This window comes from Balaenoptera borealis (genome assembly GCF_965194805.1).
Source record: "Balaenoptera borealis genome assembly, contig: HAP1_SCAFFOLD_1242, whole genome shotgun sequence".
Lineage (NCBI taxonomy): Eukaryota > Metazoa > Chordata > Mammalia > Artiodactyla > Balaenopteridae > Balaenoptera > Balaenoptera borealis.
Genome location: NW_028122975.1, coordinates 116203 through 137180, shown reverse-complemented (window position 1 = coordinate 137180; position 20978 = coordinate 116203). Strand labels below are relative to the sequence as shown.

The following is a 20978-nucleotide window of genomic DNA, read 5'->3' as shown; positions in this document are numbered from 1 at the left end:
ATAAAATAATTGTAATAGTGTGATTCTAGGTATGGGAGGAAGCAACAAGGGAAAATGTCTCCTGGATCATAATTAGATAGAGGATCCAGAGGATCTTTAATTATCAATAGGGCCTAGTCCAAAAACTAGCACCTGGAGTGGCATATCAAGAATTCTCCCCTGACCTGGGATAAGCCTCCCAGCACCGTGGGACAAAATTTGATCCTGAAATGTCTCCCAAATATTGGTCAAAATCCTGACCAAGAGGAGAGGATCTGAGAAATGGAATATTGCCTGATACATCAGTCATTAGCGATTGCAGCCCTCCAACGTGAGCCGGTGAGCCCTGACGAAACTCAGGATATGAGAATATAGGATACAGGCCCCGGGTAGCTGAGGTACATATCAAATGAATGATTTCAGTGAGCCCAGACTCTTGCATCTTCCCATACATAGAAAACTGCTAAATTCCTTAACTTGAGACGCTGCTTCCCAGGCTTGAAGCTCTCAAAATTCCCGTCAAATAGATCATAACTCTCAACTTTTAGGCTGAGAATATTTTTTTAAGGCTACAGGTGTAAAGGAGACACTTTCCAGAGAGGAACAACAACAAAAAATCAACGTTTGGAACACTGGCACCGATGGTGGACACTCCCGGAAAGTTCCATCTGACGAAGCAATTAGAAGGGCCGTCACCCCTTTCTCCACAAGACTGTGGAATGGACATTGACAGTAGGGAATTGGAACAGGGAGGAGCCAAATCTGACTACACGTTGGATCTGTTTCTTTGACTTTAACTTTTGCCTTCTGCTGCTTTTGTTCACTAAAAGGATACTGTCTGTACATAATGGCCTGCCTCGGGGAACCCTGTTCCTCTGCCTGAATGTTAAACCAAAGTGCTTTTGTTCAGGGAAACATACAGACTCTGTCCACCTGTGGATGGCTGCAATTAAGAAGAAATTAACACATCCCCTCCCTGAGGCTGGCCATTCCAGGGGATATTCGCAAAACTTATGGCCCTTTTACTTTACCTCCTCATCTCCTCCCCATCTCTGTGCTATAAAAGAAACTGGCATCCAAACCCCGATAAGCTGGTTATTTTGAGACTTTAGTCCGCCATCTTCTCGGCCTGCTGGCTTTCCGAATAAAGTCATATTCCTTGCCTCAACACCTCATCTCCGACTTATTGGCCTGTCGTGCGGCAAGCACAGCAAGCTTGGACTTGGTAACATCTTTACTCAGGACACGGTGTCACAAAATGGGACATTGTTTTCTGTTTGTTTGTTTTGTTTTTGTGTTTTGTGTTTGTTTTTGTTTTGGGCTGTGCCACGTGGCTTGTGGGATCTTAGTTCCTTGACCAGAGATCGAACCCACGCTCCCTGCAGTGGAAGCTCGGAGTCCTAAGCAATGGCCTACCAGGGAATTCCCATGGGACACTGTTACCTTGCAGTCATGGTCCTCACCTTTGTGAGACAGAGGTAGTAGCGTAGCAGGATTGAGAACGTTGTAAAGTTTAAGATAAAGATTAGGTGGTGAAAGCAGGATTTCACAGGAAGTGAATCTAGTGACACTTGCAGTGAAACGTTGTCAATTCAGAGTTAAGAAGACTGTGGACAATGTGTGGAGTTTGCAAATAAACTTCATTTTCTAGAGTCAAATCTGCCAAGGCTTCCACTAAATTTGCAGTTGTGGCTATAACCTTAAGACAACTGAGATAGGCATAAGCAACTGACTCAAGTTGCATGCTATAATAGGCAAAAGGCCTATGTTTACTACCATGCTCACATAGTTCCGCGGGGCCTGATTATGCCATTCATGCACAAATCAAGTAAAAGATTTTGAATAACCTAAAGTTAATCTATTAGGTAGAGATCTCTTTGCTAACTTAAAAGGGCTAATATATTTTGCCTCCAGTGGAGATCTCACCTTAAGGTTTCCGGATCAACCTGAACCTGATCATTTGGGTAACCCTAAGGCAGGCAGCTCTTGCAGTGCTTGTTTTAGCCTTATAAAAGCCTGCTTATGTTTATCTTCCCAAGCAAAGGATTCAGGAACTAAATCTTTAATAAGTTCATAGAGTGGAAGAGGTAAAAGAGAAAAATTTGGAACCCAGAGCTTGCAATAACCAGCTAAACCTAGAAATCCACAATGCTAGCACTTAGTTGTGAGTCTAGGAAGTTCCTGTATCAGCCTAATTCTCTCTGGAGATAGCTGAATTCCTTCAGTGCTTAGATTATGTCCTAGGTAATGAACAGTGTCTAGAGATAATTGTAATTTTTCCTTTGTGTTCTTTCTCAGCTAACTGTTGCAGCAAATCAATGGAATCTTTTATGCATGCCTTATGGAATCTTTACAGTAGCTGAGTACAGCAGGAGGTTATCTCCATATGGTAAAAAGGTTGATTTCTCAGGGAACTAGAGGGTACTTAAATCTTGGTGAGGTACTTGGGAGAAAAAAGAAGGGGTCCCAGTGAACCCTTGAGGCATAAAAGTGCAGGTATATTGTTGACTGTTGCAAGTAAAGGCAGATAGATATTGGCTGTTGGGTCTCCGGGATGCTGAAGAAAGGTGAACAAAGGTCTCCAACAGTAAACCATTCCAAGTCAGTTGAAACTTGTGACAGAAGGGTGGCTAGGTTTGGAACAACAGGAAAACAGGGAATAACTATTTTTATTAACAGCTCCCAAGTCCTGGACAAATCGCCATCCTGCCAGGTTTCCAACCAGGCAAGATTGGCATGCTGAAGGGACGAGTACAGGAATGACTACCTCCCGGGAAATTAAGTCTTCTACAATAGGTGTGAGACCTTGTATGACCGCAGGCTTTAATAGTTGCTTCCCGCGTCCATTCTGGGGCTTCCCCCAGTCCTACCAACATGTGTACAAGCGGATAAAGATCTAGCAGTTTGGGGACATAGGCCGTGACAGTGACTCTAAATTCTTCAAAAAATGTTGGGAGTTCCTCCCTAGGTTTAGAGAATTCTTTGACTATAGCTCTCAGTTCAGTCTTTGACCAAGGGGTAAAGGACACCTGAGGGGGCTCACCTGCAACCTCAGCTAGTTTTACTTTAAATGGCAATTGTTAAATATTCTCTTGGGAATAGAAAAGTATTTCAGACAGAAAATGAGTAAAACAAGAGTACTCAGGTGAAAAAGGAAAGGGGGGGACAGTAGGAGTTAAATCTGCAGTCACATCCGTCCTATGGTCTTTTGTTTCAGGTACCTTTTGTCTCCTTAATTTTTCATTAGCTTTTTGTTCTAAGTCTCTAAACGAAGCTATTTTGGAATCTTGAAACCTTCTGTAAACTTTTACATACCAATTAAAGCAGGCATTTCATTCTCCCTGTCCAATTTGGGAACCCTTGCTCTCTAGTGTTTTCCTTAAATGAACAATCTTGTCTAACTGGAACATTCCCCACAATGAACATTGTAATTCTAGATCAATATTAGTATAATTTTGCCATCTTTCTAAATATCTACAGCCTCCAGGACCATAGTTCTCAAATATAAAATAAGCAGGTGTGCCAGAAGCTGGCATTCTCAACTCTTTGGTGATAAAGGATCTCATTTCCTTAGCTAGCCTTTGTCAACCCAAAAGAACACACAAAAGAACTGCGCCTTAATATATCAGCAGTAACAAAGAGATGTTACTATGTCCTGGCCAAAAGAAGGCCTGGTATGCACCACCACCAATTCCCAGGGATCCCTGGACTGAGGAAAAAGATCCAACCAGCAAATCCCAAGGAATGGGGACTGCAAACTGATGCCTAACAAAATGGAGAACTATAGCCGCCACCAACAGTTCCAAGCATGGAAACTGAGGGCTGATGCCAAACAGATGGGGAAGTGCAGACTACACTGCCAGCAGTGCCCAATGTGGAATCCAGGGAACAAAATTAGGGGCTAGGCTTTACCACTCAAAAATATACTGGCAATAACCAAGAGATGTTACTGTGTCCTGGGAATTTCCATCTGAAAGGCTAGGGGTTTGGCCTCAGGGAGAATCCTCTACCAGCCAAACTGACCTGCCCTGTAAAGGAAAGCCAATTAGATTGTGAGCACAAACTCAATCAAAGAGAATGGAGCTCAAACCAAGAGGAGCTTACCAACAACCTTCAGGAATGGCAAAAGACAGTGAACTCAAAGGAGTTGTGGGCACCACACCTGTTTCTCCTTGTCCCAAATGTTATCAGAAATTTGCTTCAGATCCCATCACTGCCACCAATATATTTATCTTTTTCTTTTTAAAAAGATAAGCATTTAATCATAAAATCATCGTGTTAGCAGGAGGAATCATAAGAGTGGATTTTACAAAAGTGCACATACATATTTTTATACAGAACATTTCTGAAGGGATACATATTAAACTGTTAGTGGCCACCTCTGAATGCCACCAATGTATTAAAAAACAAGATTTAACTGAGTAAATTTGAAGATTTACTTTGAATTTTGAATAAATTGGCTTTATTAAACGATTCGTGAATCAGGCAGCATCTCATCTGACAGAAAGGGAGATACTTCAACGGGTTACACAACATGGAAGGCTTTTTGTTTTTTGGCCACGCCACATGGCATGTGGAAATCTTAGTTCCCCGACCAGGGATCGAACCCATGCCCCGTGCATTGGAAGAGCAGAGTCTCAGCCCCTGGACCACCAGGAAAGTCCCAGAAGGCTTTTAAAGTAAAGAGGGTGGGACAAGGAAAGAAAATCATCATCAAGGGAAAAAATGAAAGTTCACTGGAGGAAAGTGAAACTTCAGGTGACAATGGCTTCTCATTGGCTAAACTGCGGAATTTTCTATTAGCTCTTTCTATTTTCTATTTCTTGTTGCTGGCCAGGAAGGAAGTCTTCCCTCCTCCAGCTGGGGTAGTAAAGTGGTTGCACTTCCTGTTTGGGGTCAGTAAATGACCTCTTCCTGTTGGGGTAATTGATGATGAGTGACACGGCATGAGAGCTCCCTCTACGGGCCTTCCAGACTCCAATTCTAGTTGAGGTTTCCTTTTGTTAACACTCACAGCATGTTTTATTGGCAGGAGGATTCACAATGAGGGAGAAAAGGCCACAAGACTCACCATAAAGAAGGCTCAGAAATTCCTGGGTGGGTCCAAGGGAGCCACAAGGTGGCTGTGGGGTCAGCTGGTGGCCACAATGATCACATGGTTCCATCTGATGGGTTTGCAGCTCGATGTGGAATAGTGAATAAAAGGGTCAGTTCATCCTATCAGAGAAGCATGAAACTGAGATAAGCTTCCCACTGCTAGAAGCATCTTGAGCCTTCAGAAAAGAACAGAGAACATGTCTAAAGGGTTTGGGAACATCAGAGCCATATCTCCTCAGAGTGGGACTCCCCAGGCTCTCCAGGTCTCAGTCCCCAACTCTCCTTCAGGGACAAAGCCTCCTCACCTCTGTCCTTGTCAGCTCACTGCTCCCTAGAGGTCCTGCCTATCCCTGAGGACTTAGGTTTCCATGGAGACAGGTTGGTTGAGACCTAGTGATACAGTTGACCAGCCTGATACGCAACAGATCCCACCACCCTGGGGCAGTCGGGCTCAGGGACACGTGGCTCTGGACCCCATGTGGAGGGTGTCCTTGCACGTCAGCTGTGCCCCAGAAGAGCCAGTAACGCCTGTAGCTGTCCAACTGATTCTCAGGGTATTTTCCTGGGAGAGCCCTTGGTCATCTGACCTCGTATCCAGGAAGCCCCGTGACTTTCTGACTGCTGCCTGTCACGCCAACAACACACCTGTGAAGGTTCTGCTCTGCATGGCCATCTGTCCACCAGGCCCCCCCTTCTAGGGACCCAGATGCTAGGACCACCCAAATGCTGAAGGAGTGTCCACCTGCCTAAGGTACAGACACCCCTGTATCCATCTGCATGATTTCTACTGGGAATCAACAACATTTATGGGGATTCTTTGGCCCTAAAGAACAGACCAACCTGATAGGAGCAATGCAATGATTCACGATTACCAGGGTCAATGCACATATACAGGGGCCCATAGCCCCAGATGCCCCACTCACAATTCACATGGGTGTCCCATACGTACCCACCGATGCCCAAATATTCTTGCTTCATACATACATACATCCAAACACGCACATCAGTGGTGTGCTGGTAAGTGCTAAAAAACTCTCCGAGAAAGGTGGGAAAGACTTCACCTATGCTATCTACGTGGTATAAATATTCCCAGCATGACCAATTTCAAGCTACCCACCTGACATCACTGAACACAGAGCTGGGAAGAGATATGCACCATTGACTATCCCAGGATAGTATGAACCAGTTCCAGCACATCCCATACCTTTTCCTATGAATTTGTGCACACAATCCACTTACACCCCAAGTAGAACGCTCAACTCCCATCACAGATATATAACCAAAAGGATACCACATACACATATGTGTTTGTACATATACATATACATACATATATATATATATATCCTGAACACACACGTACATTTCTACCCTCACCCTGAATAAATACACAGACTACCTCTTACTACCTAAATTTTTACAGACAAAACCTTACTCACCCTGAATATTCACATTCCACTCTCACAACTATATATACACACACAACATGGGCCTGAAAACAAACACGTGCAACCAATATGCCATCCAGATGTACACACTGAGTACCTAAACACACAGGCTCACCAAGTACACAACTGTCTCATGTGCAACCCAAAAAAGACCCATATGCAATCCCACAGCCCTAAAATACATATACTCCAGGATTCCTGCACACACACATAACCTACACCATCTAGTGGTTTCCAAACACACAAACTAAACTCTCACATCCCCCAGAATACATACCCCAGAAGCCCCAGGAACTCAAAAACACACACAGCCACAAATAACCTATTCTTATCACATACAGCTGACCCTTGAACAGCTTGGGGGTTAGGGCGCCAACCCTCCATGCAGTGGTTCTGCATCCATGGATCGTGTAGTAGTCCTGTAGTATTTACTGGAAAAAAAATCCACTAGAAGTGGACCCGTGTGGTTCAAACGTGTGTTGTTCAAGGGTCAACTGTACATATAAGTCCACCTCACTAATACTGAGAACACACATACAAGCAACACCACTACATTCTTCAGGCATTACATTTGGAAATAGACACATAGAGGACTCTAAGCCTCCTGATATACTCACAAATCACAAATACACACACCCACAAACTACTCATGAGTATACACCCCAAATGCTCAGACACACTCAAAACAGAAAAACACCGACAACCTCTGCAGTCTTACTAATATACATACACAATTCTCACACACCTATGGACACACACATGCAAATATTCCCAAGCCCTGAACATACAGATCCCCTCCCAAACACTATACGTTATGCTACCTCTCCAGAATACAAGCTCCCCACCACCACCCCAACATATCAACTGTATATGTGGGGGGGGGTGTTTATATATATATATTTCTACCCTCACCCTGAATATATAGACAGACCACCTCTTACTCCTACCAAACACATGTATAAACACCCTAGCATTCTCCAAAGAAATACACTTTGAATACTCCTAACAACTCCATACCTTATGAACAAACTTTGATAATGCATGAACCTGATGATGGACACACACACAGATTAGAATACACAAGTAAGATACATGGAAGTGTCTCCAGCAAACCATTTATGAAACAACTTCCATATATCAAATGATCCCTAGCTATTAGGAGCCAGCTCACACATATGCAAGTACTAACAAATACCCATATCACATATTTCTAATACATAGAAATGCAATTGTCCAACTTCCCTGTAGAAACATAGAACCCCACCTCTTTATCAGATACACATATACTCACTTCCCAAAATACATAAGCTTCAGAGGCTCCTACTGAAAATTACAAATGCACAGCCTCAGCAAATATTCCTCCAAGTGGCCATGCCCCTTGAATACACACACAAACTCATTTAACACATAACTCTCCACAAGTCCCAAATGCAACCACAATTACCCAGAACACTACAAATATGCAATAATATCATCCTATATGCCCTTTGTTCCAAATACACATACAGTACCACACTACTGGCATATACATAACCCCACATTCCCAACCTCTCACACAGAATTAACTCTGCCATCTTGCAGAATACAGAATCATACAAACACAACATACCTACATATACAACATCCACCAGTCCCAGAAAATAGTCACAGACTTGCCCTCTACACATCCAAATATACATAGACAGCTCCTGAAAATGCACCCACACAAACACCCCATAACCATACAACATGCCCTGAATACACAAATGATCATCCTACATTCCCCAAATATACAAAATAAACAGACTGGACACCCAAAGTAATATACACCACTACTTTTCCTGACATTGCCCTTACGCATATGCAGATAATCCTTCCAAATCCACCATTAGACACACATAAATCCCCAAATTCATGGGTGAAAAAAACACATGTAAACATATTCCCCAAACACCTAATTACAAACACCTAACCACCAACTCCTTGAGTATGCCTGCGTCACATCTCAACACCCTCCAAGTACAACACTCACTCTTACACACTCTCACAAAAACACAGGCATGACCTCCCTTCAGACACAAACATCCACAGACAAAACCAACCCACACCTTTGACTACATATCAGATTCCCACCAACCAATTAAATATGTACAGACCCCATCTATGCTTGCAAATCAATCATGATTTGACATCAGACTACAAATACATGTTTACTACCACATTCAGCAAAGTTGCTCCCATCACTGACAAAAGAATGCAGTTTGGACATAAGTGTTGATTGATGTTTTTATGATAAGAAGGAAGACACTAGTGAAACCATGAGTGTGTTCCTTCGATCTTCACTCATTTTCCAATCACCTGAGCTACACCTTTGGAACCAGATGAGGGTTTTCAACTCGCAAGAACGTCCCTCTAGCTTTTGGACTCTTCAGAACGCGCAGCCTAGAACGGCACCTGGGCACCTGTTTAATAGCTCACACACACTATTTCCCCCCGACTGTAGGCCCCGCAATCACTGAACCCTTCATGCAGCCGGCTCCCCAGTGGTGCCAATAACCCTGGGGTAAACCCCTCAAGGGAATCGAGCTCTATGGGGGCGTGAATCCACATTGTGGGGAGTCTCCTTACACGGACAAGGGCACAAACAACCCACAGGGTGAACACCAGCGCAGAGCGGTGACACCTGAGGGGTGAAAAGTCCCCGTACCCCTTACCTCAGGGTTCCTGGAATTGACTCTCGAGGCCGCCATGAGAGTCCCCGCCCCCGCCGGACGGCCGTTGGGGCCCCACCCTCCGCGCTCGCGCATGCACTCCTCTCTTCCGGAGCCAACTGCCCCAACAGACGCCAGGAGTCGTGGGAGGACGGCGGTCCGCGTGCCCGAGAGCCCCGCCCCAGTGGGCGTGCGCAGGCGTGCAGGCGCGGGGCACGCGGGCATCTGGTCCTGCAGCTCTCTGCCAGAGAGGAGAGAGGTGGAGTGTCGGGCACGCTGCAGAGCGTCTCTGGCGACGCTCCTCGCCGGGAACTTTCGTGCTGGTCTCTTCTTAAAACCAGCTCTTGTGAGATGTGCACTCGTGATTTTTCTATTGCACACGTGAAACCCATGCACTTAGCTACAAAGAGTTCTGGAGAGCTCCGCTCTAAGCACAGTAGCCTCAAATTGGGGCAAGTGCTTTCATGCCCTTTGGACTGCACTTCCTTGGTTCTTGTTTATGCCTTTCAAAATACAGTAGGTCCTTTTTCCTAGCAAGCCTGAAGTTTCCGTTAAAGAACAATTCTAGCAAAGAATTCAGACCTGGGAAACACTCTTAAGATACTGTCTCCTGACTCCGTTCCTAGAGTTTTTCCAAACGCATTTACTCTACTAGAATATTTTTTCTCAGTGTATTTAATACATGGAGGTTTTTCAATAAATGTTGATTCACAGGTGTTTCCTTTGTACGGTGTTTTTTTTTTTTAAATAACTTTGAGAGAGAGTGGACAATCTGGGCCAATTTCAACACAGCAGGTAGTATGGGAACAATTTTACTTTCCCTCCCTCCTTTTTTGTAATATCTTGCAGACTTTCAGTTGGCATTAAAAACAACAACAACAACAAAAATAGTAGCAGGATCAACTTACTGACCTGATTTTGTAATACTTCCCCAAAAAACTTCAATCATCAGATCCTCTTTCTGTTCAATTGCAAGATTAGAGCATTTCTCACTCAACAGGATGCCCCTGAAGACCCCTCACATCTAACAGCACTAAGCGCCTCCAAGTGCACAGACTTGAAAACTCCACAAGATACAAACATGGTATCTCTTCGTTTCTTTAATGTTTCGTGATTGAGTGGAAGATGAACTGTCTTCTGAGGCTTGTGATGCATGTCCAGAGTTGTTTTTTCTCAGTAGTCAATGCCTGCCCGCAGCCTCTGTGCAGGAATAGTCAGAGATCATGATCCAAAGGACTTTTAGATACTCCCTTCTGTGACTGCTCTTCCCAAATTACATTTGGGCTAATTTGATTATCTCTGTCTCTGGGGTGTAGGATTTTGAAGTATTACAAAAGTGATTGCAGAATTGGGACTGACTAATTTTTGCACAGTGCAATTTTTGTATCAGTGGCCTTGAGAAGAGTCCTTCAAATACTGTATCAGAATTATGAGTGAGAATCTTGTAAATAATTGGTTGAATGACTGAACAAAGGGAGGAAGCAACAAGGAAGCCTGCCTTTCTCGAGTGCCTGGGTACAATACTTTGCCTCACAATCCCTCTAGAATGAGGTTATTGGTTGAAAATCATATGAGTTTTCCTTCATTGTAAAAGCTCCAGTACTGAGCGATGTTCCCAAACTGTTTATTTTTTTCAGTCCCCGACAGGAGTTTCTTTAGATATAAAGTTCATTTAGAAACTTTATGTCTAAAGTTTCTTTAGATATAAAGTTTCACCATGATGTTGCTTGAAATAGTCTCACCTTATCTTCTCATCTTCTTCTGAGTCAGTTTTTCCTGACAAGGGGCAAGGAACTTCTTAAACACCAACAGGAGTCTTTTTCACACTGTGGCACAGTCCTTCTAAACCTCTGTTTCCTTCCCCAACACCCCACAATCAGTTGGAGTTCTACTGCAGCTACAGCAGTGAGAGAATCTCGTCTCGCAAGAGATTTGGTTGCCATCCTCTGAGGTTTTCAGCCTTCATCTCCCTTGACAAGTTTCCTAACAGTCCTCTCTTCTCACAACACAAAACACGAATACTCTTTCATATCATTTTGATAGTGGTAAACTGACTGACATGGATTCTCAATATGAAAATAATAATCAAACAAGTTTTGTAAAAGGAATGCTACCATGATTCCCATGCAGATGGGGCCATATGCAACGATGAGCCTAGATTCTAAAGAGCAAGTGTATGTAATGCAGACAGGAAATTAACAAACTTGTAAGCAGGGCTTGCAGGCTAGGATTTAGATGGAAGTGGGCTTGTCTGAATGGGGATTGGACACTGGTGGATAAACTCTTGGCATTGTGTCAAGGTGCACATCCATCTCATGGGTAGTGGACTTTTAACACCTAGAAAAACCAGGGCTCTAGGATGTTTAGTCCCTTTAACATAAGGAAAGAGAAGAAGATTTTCTGCCTTCTTGTTCCTTACTTCTGTCCTTACCCCTACTAAGCCAAGATGTTCAGTGCTATATGATGGCTCTTCCAAATCCATTTCATCCAAAGAGCCTGCAGATTTTGTGTATGTTTACAATTGTGTTTTCTGTTGGAGCCAAGATGCACACTTGAGTCTCGTCACTCCAAGTTCTCTTTCTCATAAGGATGAGTAACTGATAATAGCTTAGTATGTTCTAATTTTTTGGTAGTGTTGCCAGATAAAATACAGATTTCGAGTTAAACATAAATTTCAGATAAACAGGGAAAGAATTTGCAGTAAAACTATGTCCAAAATGTTGCATGGGACAAAGTTGTACTAAAAATGAATTCATTGTTTATGTGAAATTCAAAAGTCAAATTCAGTTAGGCATTTGTTACTTTTCTTTACTAGATCGAGCCACCCTATTCTTTCAGGTGCTTTGAAATTTAAGAGACTAGAAAGTCTTGTTCTAGGAATCTAGTGCAGAAACAGAGGAGCCACGATACCCGTACAAAGACAATCATTGGAAATATCCTCAGATATATTGGAACATATATGAATTTTCATCTAGAAAAAAAATGAAGGCATTTTAAAAACTGAAAACAGATTGCCTTCGTTTTTAGTTGCATGACGTATCTCTGGGAAGATTTTAGTGAAAGAGATAACACTGGTTTCCTCCGGGAAAGAGGATTGGGTTGACACGGGAAAGAGGTGGGAGGAGGACTCGCCACTGCATATTCCATTTTGCACAATTTAATTTTGAACCATGAGACGGTGTTGCTCGCTTAAAATATTATGCTAAAATCATTTAAAAGGTAAAAAACTAAATCTTTTACAACCATGGAATACTATGAGAAAGACATTTAGTGAATTCTGGTCTTGGACATGGGGGCTGCATGACGGTTTTTTGATGGACGGGGGCTTTCCAGCACAAAGGATCATTAGTAAGGCTGGTCCTGCTGGATGTTGGTTGGAGCACAAGGACCACTCCCTTAGGAGTGATGTACATACAGCAGTCAAAGACACTGGATCTGCTGAGACAATCCTAATTTCAAATACTCAGTTCCATGTGGCCATAAATACCCAAGTGTTTATCAGACTAACAGTTCTGAATTTTGTTCAGAAAGTCTAGTCTCTGTTGAAGTAAGTCAAGAGCCAGGTAGGAAGCAGAGTGTGTTGAGGGACACAAAACTAGGTTGATGGAAAAAGAAGTGAAAGGAAGGGACCGTCAAGTCCAACCTCGGTGCCGTGAATCAAAAAAACAGTCTATAAACTGAGTAAAGAGGCACACGCCAATTGTGTTGCCACTGTGTGAGGTGGAAGGAACTTCCGGTTCTTGCCTACCTGCCAGAGCCCTCGTGGAATGTCTCCCCACCCCTACCCTACCCAGACCCACGTGCCCTCTGCCCCTCCCCCACTGCAGAATGTTTCAGCCACATTCTACTGTTATGACTCAAACTGCCCCTCCTTCAGTTGGATCCTGAGCGTCTGTTGAAGCAGGTCACTCTCTGGGTCCTGGTCTTGACTTTTCTCATTGAGGCTACCAGGCAGCAGTAGTCCGTGCCCAAGCCTGCAGGATGGCTTCAGCAGGAGGTAAGCCTATAGGCTGGGGGTGTGTTCTCAGAGACCCTGCCATCCCTCACATCCTTCGGGTTCACACGTGACACTTCACGGTGGGCACACAGTTGGACTGAAGTAGAGGGAGAAGAGAGCCCTGGACACACGAGGACATTTCACCTGGGGAGACTGGGGAGCCTGAAGAAACCTGAGACTGCACTGGGGAGGAGGGGTCATTGGAGGTGGATCAAGAGGAATTGCCCTGGCTATGGAGAAAGGATGGCAGCAGGCAGGTTGATTCTTTCTAGAAGGGAGACAAGCCACTTTGAAACGTGTGTGTAAGGATGTGTGTGATGTCCTGGTGGTGACACAGGGAGGGTCATGAGGAAAGCCTAGACCTGTCTTGTGTTCCTGAGGCACCTGAAGCTTGCCTCACCATATCTTTCTAAGGGATTTGAACAGGAGCATACTGTATCTAAGGGGGCCGTGGGGAGAGATGGTCTTGGTGAGAAAACTATTCAGTGGGGCTGTGTGTGGCCACACCTGCAGTGAAGTGTCCTCTCTGAGAGCTAGGCAGGAGGTTACTCTAACTGCCGCAGCCCACACCTCGTCCACTCCTCCCAGCCCAGAGCTCACTTCTCAGTTCAGGCAACTGTTGCTTGGGATTCAACAGGGGATGGGCAACCGTGTAACTTCAGCCAAGAGAGGGCTCAGGTTCCTGAGTTGCTCTGAATTGTTCTTCCTTTTGTGGAATCGCAGTACTTCAGACCTACTTCATCTCGTCCAGTATCTTATGGTGGACCCTCAGGCTGCCTTGAGAGGAAGAGTTTGTTCATATTTCCTGTCACTCCTTCATGGACAGGGGACAGATGTGGAGTGGGGTTGTTTCGGGTGGAATGTCTGTGAAGGCTGCTTCCTCTTTTAAAGGGGGAAGGAGTGTAGCCCAGGGGCAGGAAGACGATCTTCTGTGTTATTATTAAACGTCCTATGACACCTGTTCTGGTTAAGTAGGTGCACCGTGGTGTGTACCTTGTTCTCCTGAACAGGGATGTGATCCAGACAACTTGATCGCCATGGCAACTGGCTTCTGCCTGCTTCTCAGATTGTCTTTCCGTTATTGGGAGCTGGAGGGGGAAGGACCACAGGCGGTCTGTAGTCCCATGACCAATGTAACATGACAATTCCCTGGCCCTTGTTTAATCCTCTGCAGCCATCACTGGCTGTGAAATGACAGAATCTAAGGGACACGCGCCTACTTCTCACACACCACTCCCCCCAGCCCCGCCACCTAGGAACAGAACTCCTGAGTGATGACAGTGACTCTGGGCACTGGGGAGGGGGTGGCAGGACCTGGCCCATGTTACGTGTCTGCTGTGGGTTGTTCTGAGATGCAGGTGCATTCTGGGCCAGTGTTATGGGTTTGTATCGGGATTCCATTAGAGAGATATTTTCCAGCATTTTGTTTTGTTTTGTGAGGCTAGGAAAGAAAGAGGGGATTTCTACTGAGCATCAGGAAAAGGAGGACTGAGGAGGAGGTGGGGCCCTAATATTTTACACAATACCTGTCCACAAAGGGCTTTTGGGTGCCTAGAACTTACCTTGGAGAAGGTCCCTACCTGCTAGTACGCCGGCTGAGGGGCATTTCTCACAGAGCGGATGTCCACACAGTTCCAGATCTTGGGAGACAGCCTGTGAGGCTTAGGTGCCAGGGGGTGCCTTAGGGAGGCTCTCCAAGTCAGTGCTTGCTGAGGCGATTTCTTCTCGGCAGACAGGGGTCAGGGACCTTGGTGGATGGGCGCGGGGTCACCAGTGGAATAATTCTCCACTGGAGGTCAGGGCATGAAAATCACTTGAAGACATTTGCACGCTGCACAGTTTCCCTTGTCCAAGTGTCCCTCACCTGTGGAGATTTACACTCTGATGCCACAGAAAGCCTCAGTCCCACTTGCCCATTCTCCTCCTCCATTCACTCCTTTCCTTTGCCTCCACAGCATGGCCAGTGCTGGGAACGGATGTGACCATGAACCCCGGTGCCTCCTTGTCTACTTTCACGGCAGTGCCCTTCCCTCCACCCATTCCTGGCGCCCAGCACCGGCCACCCTGGCAGCAGCACCTGCCACGTCCCATCACCCCAGCATTCCCTCCTGGCAGCAGCCTGCTGCTGCCAGCTTTCCCCAGGACGCCTTTGGTGGCTAATGGTGGCCGTGGCCCCAGTGCCCCTGGGGCTTGCAACCTCACTGTCCAAGTCAGGTCACAAGGGAGGACAGTGGAGGCCCCCCAGACTCAGACCTTTGTCGTTACTCAGGCCCCCCTCAACTGGAGCGCTCCAGGGGCCCTCAGCAGGAGTGCTGCATGTCCTGCACCCGAATTCATAGCATTCCCTGTGATGGGGACCGTTGTGACTGCTCCAGCTGTTGGAGTTAGTCAGGCTGGCAAGGGAGGCTGGACCCCAGGCTTTCCTCCTCAAGCTCCACCACCAGCTGCCCAGCTGGCCCCTATCATTCGCCCAGTGAACTCTGGGCCATGGCCACATGGCACTTCCAGGGAGGGCCGCCTGGCCACCAACCAGCCCAACGCCTCGCAGGATGGCTCCTCTAACACCCAGAGAGAGTACAGTAACTTCCGACGTTGGCAGCGCTTCAAGCCCCTGGCCCGGAGACACTTTCACCTGAGTCCTGATGCAGAAGCTTTTTCCTGCTTTCTCATGTGAGTGAACGCTCAGGGGGTCCTGGGCTTATGGGAGCTTTTAGATAAAGAGGAACTGGGGATGGACTCGCACGTTAGCTTTCTAGGGATACTGGAAGGAAGGTGTGAGGGCGATGTCCATGCTATGAGAGGGCACACTGTCGGTCACATGGGTGGGCCTGCCAGTCCGTGACATCAGGACTGAAATGTGCCCTATCTCAACTGGCCCCACCACCCTGTGAGTCTGGCCAGCTTGCTCTTCCATGATTCTCATGGTAATATGGACTGAAGACTTGCAGTCAGAGAGGGTCGTGGTGTAAGGTGAGGAGCCAAGGAGTGGATGCCGCACTGTCCTGTGGTGCCGTGTCCTTCATACAGGACTTGAGCGTACATGGCCAGGGGAGGTCACTTCGGAGGAGGGGGAGGAGCGCGGGGCCCAGGAGGGCGCTTTATGCATGCCTCCACTTCATTGTGGAGAATTCCACGAGGAACAGGGTGATGGTAGAGCTCTCCTAAGGGCGTGGGCTCTCTCCCACTAGACTTGTGAGCCTGGCAGGCATTTCCATCCTAAACCTCCGGTCCCTTGTAAAAAGGGGACAATTACACTTCACTCAGAGGACTGTGCAGAAGACGCCTTGGGCTAATCTATGAAGTGTTAGCAGATTGCTTGGCACATGCCACGCCTCATTGATGATAGTGATTTTTATTATGAAAATGCAGCCTTGAGGAGGAAAAGAGCTCCCCAAGGCACAATGTCCCAGCTCTAGCCTGGGAGTGGATGGTCAACCTTGAGTGAGTGTGAGGCGGTGACAGCAGTGGCCGGGAAGGCTTGTCTTTGCCCTCCCAGACGCCCGCCTCTCACCCTCCTGTTGCTCAGTCATTCTGGGTTGAGTGATGTGTGGTCCACATGGGCGGGTGGGGTCAGGCAGGTGGGGGCTGGGCTGGGCCTGGAGACTGACCCCGAGGGCTTACAGCCCAGTGCTTCGATCCCTGGCCCGCCTGAAGCCCACCATGATGCAGGAGGAGGGACTGTGGAGGGCCGTGCAGGAATGGCGGCGCTTGAGCAACCTTGACCGGATGATCTACTACGAGAGGGCGGAAAAGTGAGTCAGCGTCCTGGGCCCAGGGGCTGCGTGGAGGGTGAGGCGAGTGGGTGAGGGCAGGGTCTGGCCGTGGGGGTGCTCATCAGAGAGGACAGAGGAGAAGGGCTGTCACCCAGCACAGGGTCCCCGCAGCCCAGGGGCCCTACTGTCCCCCAGAAACCCCTCCCTCACCTTGAGAGTTTGAGACTTCTGTCCTTCCTCCACCAGGAGCTCTGCCTTCCCCTGATTTTGACCTACCCTTGCCTTGACATGAAGGTCTCAGGACGGGGCAGGGTGAAGCTGTGTGTCCAGTAGGGGTCCAACTCCGGCCATATGGGCTGGGCCGTGGAAAGAGCTCCACCCGCCAGCCTGCTGCTTCCTTAGTGGTGGGTGACTGGCGGCCACTAACATAGATTTGGGACCACCTCTCCTCATGAAAAGTGCCCTGAGTGGGTACCCTGGCATCCCTGAAGAGGCTGGGGAAGCCAGCTGTCGTCGGCCCAAGGGTCTCCGGCCCTTCCAGTGTTTGCTCCATGGTAATCCCCTTGGTTTAAGAAACAAAAGCAAACAAACGAGCGCCTCTCAGAGGAAGGGAAGGCCTCTCCTCTAAGCTCAGCATCCACATCGTCCAGCCTCTCCTGGGCCCTGTCTCCAGGTCTATGTTCCAGGAGTCTCAGTCCTAGCCCAGGGTCCTGGATTCGGGCAAGGACCCCTGTGGGGAACACATGCCTGTTCCAGCCTCTGGCTGTCAGCCCCTCATGTGGTTCTGGATGGGGACGGGGGCATGAGGAGGGTGCCCCCTGGGTCAGCCATGTGTCCCGTTGACCTGGTTCAATTCAGCGACCTGGGTCTATGCTGTTGAATGCCCTCCAGTGCTGGTGAGGCAGGAAGGGTCCCAGATCTTGTTATCACTTCCAGGAGCAGCTCTCTGCTGTGGACAGCACCTCACAGGGCCTTGACGGCCCCAAGGCACATCCTCTCCCAGTGCCTCATTCTTGGCTGCCTTTGTTGGGCTCCAGAACCCAGGCCTTTTTCTCAGGGTGGCCTGTGCCTCCGTCACCCCCCAGGTTCATGGAATTTGCGGCCGAGGAGGAGACGCACATTCAGCATTTGCAGTGGATGCAGTGCGCGCAGCACCTGCCTCCTCCAGCCCCACCGAAGCTGGATCCTCGGGGGCCCCCAGCCCCGAAAGTGCGCCTTCAGCCAGGCACCCAGCTTCCCACTGGAGCTGAAGGCACAGGTAACAGGGCCTAGGCTTGGCCACCGTCCCCATGTGGATCCTTTTCCTTCAAGACAGGGGCATTGGTCTTTCAACCAAAACAGCCACCGAGGCGGGGGGTGGGGGGGTGGGGTCTCAGCTGCCCTTTGTCACTACGGGGTATTGACTTGGTCAGTTTTATAACTCTTCTCACACCTGTCAAAGGACCCCACACGAAGTCTGCCTAAGAAGTGAGCTTGATGGGGAGACCCCTAGAAAATTGGAGGTTCCCCACTTCCTTACTTGTGACTCTCTTAGATGACCCCCTAACCTCCCCTCTCCAACTGTGCATGAGGCTTCAGATGGTCCTGACCCCTCCCACACCCACATCAACGTCCCCCAAACAATGCCCTCACCAACGTGCGCTCGGTGGTCAGGAGGTGGACCGGGAGTCCCTCACCTTCCTTCCCTTCCTCCTGCTCTGCCTCAGCCTGTGCTCCCAGGATGTCCGGCCCCAGGGCCCAGCCCTCGCACCCGAAGCCACACAGATCCCAGTGGCCCCCGGAGCCCAAGGCGCCCAAGGAGATTCCCCCTGAGACTGTGAGGGAGTATGTGGACAGGATGGAGGCGCTGGTGGGGCCCGTCCACTCAGCCACAGGCAAGTCACCTGCAGAATGTGGAAAGGACGGAAATGAGCTGAAGCAGGAAGAGGACGACACCTACTTGGACCCGGGTCTCTTGAGCTACACTGACGAGCTGCGTTCCCGGGAACACTCTGTCACCAAGGTAGGCTGGGCCTGGAGCCTGGGGTCTACAAGATGCCAGGGCATGGAACTCTCAGCACCCAAGATCTGAGTTCTGCTCAGGCCGATGGGACTTAAGCTCAGCTCCTTGTTCCTGAGCCTGGTGTTCGGGGAGGTTTACGTAGATGTATGTGTGTATATGTTTGTGTCTGTGTGTATGCCTTTGTGTGTCTGTGAATGTGCATCTGTATATGTGCTCTTTTGTGTGTGACTGTGTATGTGCATGTGCGTGTGTGTGTGTGTGTGTGTGTGTGTGTGTGCTGACCATCCCCGCCTTGTGGAGGAGAGTGGGGGTGGGTCTCTGCTTTTCACTTTCCCTCCTGGTCTTCTTGTGTCACAGGCCACTCCTGGCCAAGGATGCTCACAGCCTCTTCTTTCTGTCCGAGGTGGAGGCAGTCATTCATCCTCGATTCCCGGCAGAATTGTTTTCCCCGGACCCACAGCTGGATGTCTTGGCCCTTGCTGAGGAGCTGAAGCAGGAGGAAGGACTCACCCCTGAAGAAGTGAGCCAGGGGAGGGAGAGGGACACTTAGGGAGCCAGGGGACCCCAGGGGAGGGGGGACCCCAGGTGATCCAGGGGACAGGGGAAACCAGGTGGCCCAGGGGAGCCAGAGGAGGGAGGGATCGCAGGTAGAACAGGGGAGACAAGGGACACCCAGGAAGACCAGGGCACGGAGGGACCCCAGTGAGCAGGGGAGAGGTAGGGCCCCAGAACAGGAGGCCCACATGGCTCTGTCCGTCCCTTCCCTGCCTCGGAGGCCTGGCATGGGGAAGGGCCCTCTCTGGGGTGGGTGCAGCGCAGGGTGATAGGAAGGAGAGGATGGGGAGCCGGGAGCGGAGGGAAGGACACACAGCTGGGAATAAGGTGCAAGAGGATGGCAGGAATGCCACCGTGTCTGTACTTGGAGTCTAGTCCTGGGGTCACCCGTCCCGTCCTCCCCCCCAGGGCCATTGTCCCACTGCCCAGTGCTCCTCCTCTCACACGTGCGCGTGGAGCCGTCACTGTCCTCCTCCCTCCTACCAGCTGGTGCAGAAACGACTCCTGGCCTTGAAAGAGGACGAGGGTGGGCCGGCAGCCCCGAGCCACAGTGCACCCGGAATGGGCTCAAGTCCATCTGAGTCCCACGCCGGCCAAGGTGCCCAGAGGCACGACCAAGACCGCCATCGAGGGGTCAGTGATGAAGCCTGCCCACCAGAGATTGATGTTGAGGCTCTTCATAGGCCCATCCGAACAGACACTGGCCCGTTCGTGCTCAGAGTCTTTGTTCCCTGTCGAGGACGTCAGGAGGTCTCTCCATTCCGGGCCGGATGGCCCTCCCCTCCCCAGGGTCAAAAGCGCACTGGCCCTCTACTGGGACCCAGGGATGCGTCTGTTCTCAGAGAGGCTTCTCCTGTTCCGGAGGCCCGAGGCCCCAGGGACGCGTCCAGTGAGAACGAGGAGGCGCTCCCCAGCCTGGCCTCCCTCTTGGCCTCTCCGCAGAGCCTGCCGCCTTGCGGGCTGTCCCAGACTCCTGCCCCTGCCTCAGGCCTGGCCTCCCCTGGAGGTTGGGGGGCCCAGAGTGCTCCCCAGGCCCCCTCCCCTCAGAGAAGAGGCCCCAGCCCAGCTCCACCAGCTGCTCCCAAGTCGAGGAAGCGGGCTCTGTGTGGGCGCCCAGCCGCTGCTGAGAAGCTGCCCATCCCCGGGGCTGGCCACGGGGTCTCTGCGAGGCCAGCCTTGGCTCTGGGGCTGGCTCGCCCCTCACAGCCGAGAAAGAGAAAGCGTGACCCGTTTGTCACAGGGAAGAGGAGGAAGAAGAGGAAGCACTGCAGCCAGTAGGGAACAGCCGGGCCGGCCCTCCAGGGCGAGCACCCCAGGGCGGCCCCCAGGGGAGCCTAGGGGCTCCTCCTCACCCCAGAGCTGATCCTGGGATTGTGGGGGGTTAGGGAGGTGGGGGAGGTGGGTGTGGGCAGGACCTTTGGAGTGATGTATGAAAATTGTGAATAAAGATAGTTTTGGTGGGAAATGCTCTCAGGCCACTGTCATCTTCTTCGTGTG

At 49.1% G+C, this 20978-nt stretch overlaps 1 protein-coding gene and 1 long non-coding RNA gene across 2 annotated transcripts; one reads left to right on the top strand and one right to left on the bottom strand.

Annotated features, from left to right (window-relative positions):
* Positions 1–4413: 4413 nt before the first annotated feature.
* Positions 4414–9254, bottom strand: LOC309621942. The gene is made up of 2 exons (XR_014240339.1): positions 9218–9254; positions 4414–5196 (listed from the first exon to the last, which is right to left on the bottom strand). It is a non-coding gene; the product is annotated as an uncharacterized lncRNA (long non-coding RNA).
* Positions 9255–9308: 54 nt separating this feature from the next.
* LOC309621940 (NUT family member 2G-like) lies at positions 9309–20765 on the top strand (the record flags this gene model as incomplete). Its single annotated transcript, XM_082409213.1, has 7 exons — positions 9309–9560; positions 13626–13680; positions 15167–15881; positions 16835–16963; positions 18010–18182; positions 18631–18860; positions 20271–20765. The coding sequence occupies 7 exons, from the start codon at positions 9309–9311 to the stop codon at positions 20757–20759; spliced, it is 2043 nt and encodes a 680-aa protein (XP_082265339.1). The 3' UTR covers positions 20760–20765.
* Between the last annotated feature and the right edge of the window lie 213 nt (positions 20766–20978).